Source organism: Crocodylus porosus, unplaced genomic scaffold (assembly GCF_001723895.1).
Source record: "Crocodylus porosus isolate Cpor-Errol unplaced genomic scaffold, CroPor_comp1, whole genome shotgun sequence".
Lineage (NCBI taxonomy): Eukaryota > Metazoa > Chordata > Crocodylia > Crocodylidae > Crocodylus > Crocodylus porosus.
Genome location: NW_017728910.1, coordinates 110,630 through 118,309, shown reverse-complemented (window position 1 = coordinate 118,309; position 7,680 = coordinate 110,630). Strand labels below are relative to the sequence as shown.

Genomic DNA, 7,680 nt, shown 5'->3' with positions numbered 1-7,680 from the left:
AGAGGCCAGGCAGCTCAATGTGAGGCCAGGGCTCCTGGAAGGTCAAGGCCCCTAGCAGCTTGGTGTAGTATCAGCACTGGTGGTTGTGGGAGAGTTTCTGCCTGCTATGTAGGACATCTGAGTTCAAGTCCCAGCTGGGGTAAGTGAAGTAACAGGGAGAAATTCTTGTTGCAGTGGAAAAGGGTCATTGTGTTTTCCCTCTTTCCCCCCTCCAGGTACCTAGGCCCTATATTCCTTGTTATTTGACATTTTGTATTTTGTGCCTTTTATTTCATCAGCCAGTATTTTCTGCTGTTTGTGTTTTATATTTTGTTAACCCTGTCTTTTGTCAATGATTGTAAATGTCTAAGCTTTGTTGAATTCTGCCCTGTTGGGCCATTGTACTGTCTGCTATACCCCTTGGTTTATGCCTGTTATGTTCCCAGTACTGTTCTCCCATTAAAAGGTATGTAGTTAAGGCCCCATTGGTGGTCTGGCTCTGCTGTATAGCGGGAGGAGTCCCTACATCTCCCACAGCGCTTGTGCACCTGCTTTGATCCCTTCAGTTGGAGAGGGGGTACCACTTGTAGTACTGCCTGGGTTACAAAAGCATCCCCAATCAGGGTCTGCAATTGCTGCTAGCTTTCACTCTTTTTTTTCTTTTGCACATCCATCCAAGGACTAACCAGTCAGAACCACTCTTCTGTATACTCATGATACCTTCTCCTTCTGTAGAGAATTGGGCCAAAAGGAATCTCATGAGGTTCAAGGACAAAGGCAAAGTTCTACACTTAGGACAGAAGAATCCCATGCACTGCTACAGCCTTGGGACTGACTGGCTAAGCAGCAGCTCTGTAGACACAGACCTGGGGGATACAGTGGACAGTATGAATGAGTCAAAAGCTTGCTCTTGTCGTGAAGAAGGCTAACAGCATACTGGACTGTATTAGTAGAAACATTACCAGCACAGAGGGAAGTAATTACTTCCTTCTATTCTGCACTGGTGAGGCCACATTTGGAGTAGTATCCAGTTCTGGGCCCCCTATAGGAAGGATGTGGACAGGTTAAGTGCAGCAGAGGACAACAAAAAAGGTGAGGGTGCTGGTGCACATGACTTCTATGGAGAGGCTGAGGGAACTGGGCCTATTTAGTTTGCAGAAGGGGAGATTGAGGGGGGATTTGATAGCAACCTTTAATTATCTAAAGGGGGTTCCAAAGAGGATGAAGCTAAACTGTTCTCAGCGGTGATAGATGATGGAACAAGGAGTAATGGTTTCAGGTTGCAGCAAGGGATGCTTAGGTTGGCTATTATGAAAAACTCGAATTAAAAGGGTGGTGAAGCACTGGAACGGCTTACCGAGAGAGGTGGTGGAATCTCTGAACTGGCTAGATAAAGCCTTTTAAGGCCTGGCTAGATAAAGCCTTGGTTATGATGATCTTGTTGAGGATGGTCCTGCTTTGAATAGATGACATCCTGAGTTCCTTTCCAAACCCTAATTTTCTATGATTTATTGCTCACTATACTTGGTGCTCATTAAGGTGAGCAAGATGGATCAGATAAAAGGCCACACTGAACCTTTGTCTATACGAGCCAGAAGAAAAATGTATGTGTCCCAGTATGAACATAGCTGCTCCTTATCTACACTTATTCAACAGGCAATCTTGTCCTGTTAAAAGTCAGCATGCTACTTTTAACTATAAAATATAACTAAGTACTGCAGCCATCAATCTCTCTGCTGGATCCAGGTTTGGCTTAACTGCACCTGTTGAAACTTAGGTCCAAATTTTATTTCAGCAAGTGGTTAAGGCAAGAGAGGGTACATACATCTTTTAATGTATTTTTAGTTATTCATATTCCTTTAGATAATTGCCAGAATGTCCACGCAACACTGGTTTTCCATTATCAGCAAACTTAAAGGAGCAGTGTCTATGAACCAAACTATTTGTACTAACTTTTTCTTTATTTCCGTGATCACTTTAGCAGGTTTTGTAGTTCCTCTTCTGCAGAAATCAAAAGGGCTGCTGCAGACCACTTGCTGCAAAGCTACCTCCCACATCCTTTTCTCATTGATTTCCTGGTACTTCTGACATCTGCTTTTGTTACTTAAAATGAGTAAATCTGAGCATCTTCCATTTTATGCAAGTTTAATAAATCACTAAACCAGAAATGAAAACCGAACATTTAAACTTTTATTTGTATACCAAACAAGTGCATTAAGAAAAATTCTGTCTTGAAACCTTTCATACTTTCTTCTTTTTTTTAATATTCTTCCCCTTCTTCTGCCTCTGCTTCTACTGAATCTACACCCACTTCTTCATAATCTTTTTCCAGTGCAGCCAAATCTTCCCGGGCCTCAGAAAATTCTCCTTCCTCCATTCCTTCTCCAACATACCAATGCACAAAGGCACGCTTTGCATACATCAGATCAAATTTATGATCAAGGCGAGCCCATGCTTCTGCAATGGCAGTTGTATTACTCAGCATACAAACTGCCCGCTGTACCTTGGCCAAGTCACCTCCTGGTACTACAGTTGGAGGCTGGTAATTAATACCCACCTATGAAAAAACAAAAATGAAATTAATGTTTTCAAATACCTTTTTCAGTTCTCTTTGTAGTTTTTTCAGAAAACCTCTTATTTAACTGAAATCTATGCAGGAGCATTCCCATTCATTACACTGGCATTACACTACTAGCCCTAAAAGTTCAAAAATTATGAACCCAACCCCAGAAATATCCTAAAATTGTAATAAATGCTGGGGGCTTTTTGTGTGTCTTGGTTTTAAGTGTCAAGGTGCACTTCCTGCACTTTTCTTTGCAATTAGGACTAGAAGCTCCTTTAAAAAAAAAACAAACCAAACCCAAAATGCCGAAATTCCCAAATACTATTTCAGTATCTGGAGCTTTTTGAGGAGGGGGGGAAAAAACATACTAGAAATAGTGAGACTTGCAATTAAAAGCATGAGATGGCAAGAGACATAGGATACTCCTGGACAAATTCCAATTAATTACCACAAAAATAAAACAAAACTTCATGACTTTATCTAGGGCTATCCAACTTCTGGGCAGCTGGGAGTGCTGTGCACATGCTCCCCTGCTGCAGCCCCTTCCCCAACCTGCTATGCTGGCCACCTGGGTCCCCATGGTCCCACCCAACCTCCAAGGCAGGGATGGGGGGCAAGAAGCAGAAGCTGAAGGAGGGAAATGCTGCTGCAGCAGTATGGGCAGGAGCTTGTGGGCTATCCATCAGAACTGCAATTTCTATAGTACTTGGCAAGGTACTCAATTGGTGCGTTAATTAATGACAACTGGTATGTGCATACTATTTCACCAGTCTACAGCTGCCTTTAGTTCAAGAATCCATCAGTAACATCAAGACAGAGGCAAGAACTTAAAGGTGGTGCAGGCACCATAAGTGACACATGGCTAGACATTTTACAACATCATTCAAGGATAGCTAAATCTCATAGCACTTCTACTAATTTTGCTTGCATAGATGAACAGTAATAGATTGTGACTGTTAGTAAAACAGTGTTCTGAAAAAAAAATGTAATTATGGCTTAATTTAAATTATAGAAATAACTATCTTCTCTTGCAAGCCTTACCTCGTGCATGCTTAAAAATGTAATCTAGCATGCGAACTTTAAAAAGATATGGACACTACTGTATTGGTGTGCGAAAACAACCTCTAACTGTTCTGCTGACCATTCATATATATCATTTTTTGCAAAACATACCTTGAATCCAGTTGGACACCAATCCACAAACTGAATAGTACGCTTGGTCTTGATAGTAGCTATGGCTGCATTGACATCTTTAGGGACAACATCACCTCTATATAACATACAGCAGGCCATATACTTGCCATGGCGAGGGTCACACTTTACCATCTGATTAGCTGGCTCAAAGCAAGCATTAGTAATTTCTGCCACAGAGAGCTGCTCATGGTATGCTTTTTCAGCAGAAATGACAGGCGCATAAGTTGCCAATGGGAAATGGATTCGTGGATATGGGACAAGATTGGTCTGGAACTCTGTTAGATCTACATTGAGGGCTCCATCAAAACGAAGCGAAGCTGTGATGGATGAAACTATTTGCCCAATGAGTCTATTTAAGTTTGTGTAAGTAGGACGTTCGATGTCAAGGTTGCGACGACATATGTCATATATAGCTTCATTGTCTACCATGAAGGCACAGTCAGAATGTTCCAATGTTGTGTGTGTAGTCAGAATGGAGTTGTAGGGTTCCACTACAGCAGTAGAAACCTGCGGTGCTGGGTATATTGCAAATTCTAGTTTAGACTTTTTGCCATAGTCAACAGACAGTCTTTCCATAAGTAGAGATGCAAACCCAGAGCCAGTGCCTCCTCCAAAACTATGGAAGATGAGGAAACCCTGGAGCCCTGTACACAGATCAGCCTACAAGGGGGGGTGGGGAAGGGAAAAAGTTGGAGAGAAAATTAATCTGAAATGTTAGATTTTACATCAAAGATTCCTGGGGCTAATTACACTAAAAACAAAAATACCTTCTCTTTATCCCTAGGTTATTAATGCCAGATTCTTGTAATAAACATTCCTAAAAAGGTAAATGAAAATTCGAACCTTTAACTCAGAGCTGGTAGTTGTGGGTTCTTATATTGTATCTGGATATTTTAGTTTCTGAATACATGTAAAACTGGGGGGGGTCCCTCTAAGCTGCAAAGTTCTCGAAAAAATCTATCTGCTTTTGTTACTTGCATGTCATCAGACTATTGCTTTAAAATATGCTGTCATGGCTTTGCTTATACCAGTAAAATCTCATTGTTTTTAGCAAACTTTCCAATGAGATTTTAGTGCTGTAAGTGAAAGGAAAACCTAGCCATGACAGCGTATTTTTTAAGCAATGGTCTGCTGCCGTGCAAGTAACAAAAACACCAGATTAGCTCTCCAAATAGATTGTGAGGACTTTGCAGGTTAGAGGAGAAACCCCCCCACCCCAAACCAAAACTTTTATATGTATATAGAACATATTTGATGTGCATTAATTTAGAGAGAGATTTCAACTGTATGACTTCTGTTCAAAGCAAAACTTTATTTCTGGGACTTGTGCATGCTATGCTACAGTTAGGAGCATAATTTCAATTTATCTAAATCAAAATAGGATTGGACCCCAGTTATTTTATCATATCTGCACTCAAGACATAATTTTATACTCAGCAGACCGTGTGTTAAGTTTATAAAACTTTCATCAACTTTACAATGTGGCCAAATCTTACTTTTAGAATTTTAGCCAGTCATGCAAACTCTTTCATTATGCATTGAACCATATCTTCCTATGCATGTGTTGCAATAGTTTTTATTAAGTAAAAACCAGAAAGTTACCTTAAGTATTTGAGTTCAACTTACTGAAACTGAATTGTAAGACATGCATAGGAAGATATGATTCAAATCAAATTGAAGAGAGAACATATGACAATGCAATGAAAAAATATGTGCAGCTTACATTTCTTCAGGAGTGTTAATCTATCTTACTGAGCTAACTTAAGACAGTATTTTTTTTAATTCTAGGAATTTAATGAATTTTCTAGTTTATATACCCCCACACTTAAGTAACTCTTTTGAAAAAAAACCCAAACAAACTGAAGTGCTTAAGTCATTCAGATGACTGAAAATTATACCCTAAATTACAGTAGTTTGATACCATAACTACAGGGGTAGTGCAAAACAATCACCTTGAAAAACCTGAATATAAAGATAATTAAATATACATTATCAGTTTCTCATAAAAGAAATATTTACATCTGCTTATTTATGACGATATAATACTGTTGAAACATTGTCAGTCAAAAACTTGAGTCCAGAAAGATTACAAGATATAACCCATGGATAGATAATCTATATCCCAAAAAGTTTTGGGTGTCCAAACATACACCAGAACCTTCATTTAACTTAGGTATGTATGAGAGAGACTTCACACAGAAATGTTTAATACTGATCTTGCTGTTTGAACTCTTACCAGCTTGCGAATGCGATCTAGTACTAGATCAACAATCTCTTTTCCAATAGTGTAATGGCCTCTGGCATAATTGTTAGCTGCATCCTCCTTTCCAGTAATAAGCTGCTCAGGATGAAATAGTTGTCTGTATGTGCCTGTACGTACTTCATCTAAAAAAAGGTACAAAATATTTACATATACATTTCATCTGTTCCATTAGATAGGTGATGTGCTAGTTCAGAATTAAGACTTATGTGGGTGCACTAGGGAGGACAGAACATAAAGGAGCCCTCCTCTACATATTGTCTTTGAATATCATGGAATAAGAAAGTATTTTAAAGGCAGAAACAGCAGACTAGTCCCATGCCCCTCTTTAAAAGGAAATAAAAGACTCTGGATTCAGTTCAGCATAATCCTGTCAAAGAATGCTTTATTTACAGTTACAAAAATGTGACACAGGAGGAAAAAAAAAGAATCTTACTGACTTGTCACCCTTTGATTAAAAAAAAAAAATGTACATACACAACTGCTCAAACAATATCTAAAGAACTTAAAAAAAAAACCCCACAGGCCAGTAGTCATGCAAAACCATAGAGAATGTATTAAGCTAAGGATGGCAAACCTGCAACACAAGTGCTGCAAGCATCACAGGCCACCTACAGCATGTCACAGGTAGCGTGGATCATCCTGAGAAGGGGGAAAGCCAGCATGGAGGCAGATGGCACAGGAAGCAAAGGCAGAGGAAAAGAATCAGAATAGCACTACAGAAGGGTATGAGGTTAACCTGTGGCATGCCTGAAAGAAAGGTTAGCCTGCACTGTATTAAACCACAAAATTGTAGTGCAGGAATGTCAAAAGGACTCAAATTTTAAAGTCATGTTATTTTAAGATGGGTAGAAAAAAATTCATTTGTATTGGTGGAGAAAAAGTGTTTTATCTAAGGGAGTATAAATTCTTGCAGTATGTAGAGGCAATGGGATCCAAAAGTTGTAATCCTATTTCCCTCTGTAACCTATGCATTTGTGCACATCTCTCCCCTAAAATGCTATACTTGGAAGTCAAAACTCTAAGACAGCTGAAATGTTATTCTTAATCCAAAATTATTTTTCAGACCAATTTAAAGAAATGCAGTGCTTCTACAGCTGTGCTGCATGCAACAGGAGGATTAGGGAATGGTTTCTTAGTGTAACAAGGAATATAATGAAAATCATGTTTCAAAAGGAAATTAAGCACTTCCAATTGCTAAGCAAGCCCTCAGGGACAGTTTTTGCCCCATATGTACAGAAAGCCCTAAAACAAGTTTTATTTGAAATAGCAGAAAAAAGCCTCAGAATCTGGGTGTAGGGTACAACTGAGTATGCTTACCAGGAAATTGATAATCTAACATATTAAACTGCAATACCTACTCTGCTAAGAGTTGTGACCTCTCTCAAATCCATTCCCTTTCTGGGCCTTAGATGGAGAACCTTTTATAAAAAGAAGTTCGTATGCCTTACCTTTATTAAGACTAAATCTTCAAATGGAAGTACAAACTGTAATTATTAGTCCGTTAATATTTATATTCCAAGTTGTACTATAGTAATTAGTTCCCAAGTATCACTGGAATAGCAAAGTCTAAAGAACTCATGTATGTAGTCTTTACCACTTACCTTTCCACCTATGGAAAGAAAAACAAATTGCAGCAATGTATTTTCATATATTTCATAGACATTAGGGCTGGAAGGGACCT

At 39.1% G+C, this 7,680-nt stretch overlaps 1 protein-coding gene across 1 annotated transcript in view; it reads right to left on the bottom strand.

Moving 5' to 3' along the window:
- Nucleotides 1-2,147: 2,147 nt before the first annotated feature.
- LOC109308321 (tubulin alpha-3 chain) overlaps nt 2,148-7,680 on the bottom strand; it is a 7,461-nt gene continuing 1,928 nt past the window's right edge. Inside the window, exons 3-5 of the mRNA XM_019532564.1 lie at nt 5,973-6,121; nt 3,716-4,396; nt 2,148-2,536 (exon numbers count right to left, since the gene is read on the bottom strand). Of these exons, the coding sequence (XP_019388109.1) occupies nt 2,240-2,536; nt 3,716-4,396; nt 5,973-6,121 (1,127 nt within the window). The 3' untranslated portion in view covers nt 2,148-2,239. The remainder of the gene's footprint in view (nt 2,537-3,715; nt 4,397-5,972; nt 6,122-7,680) is intronic.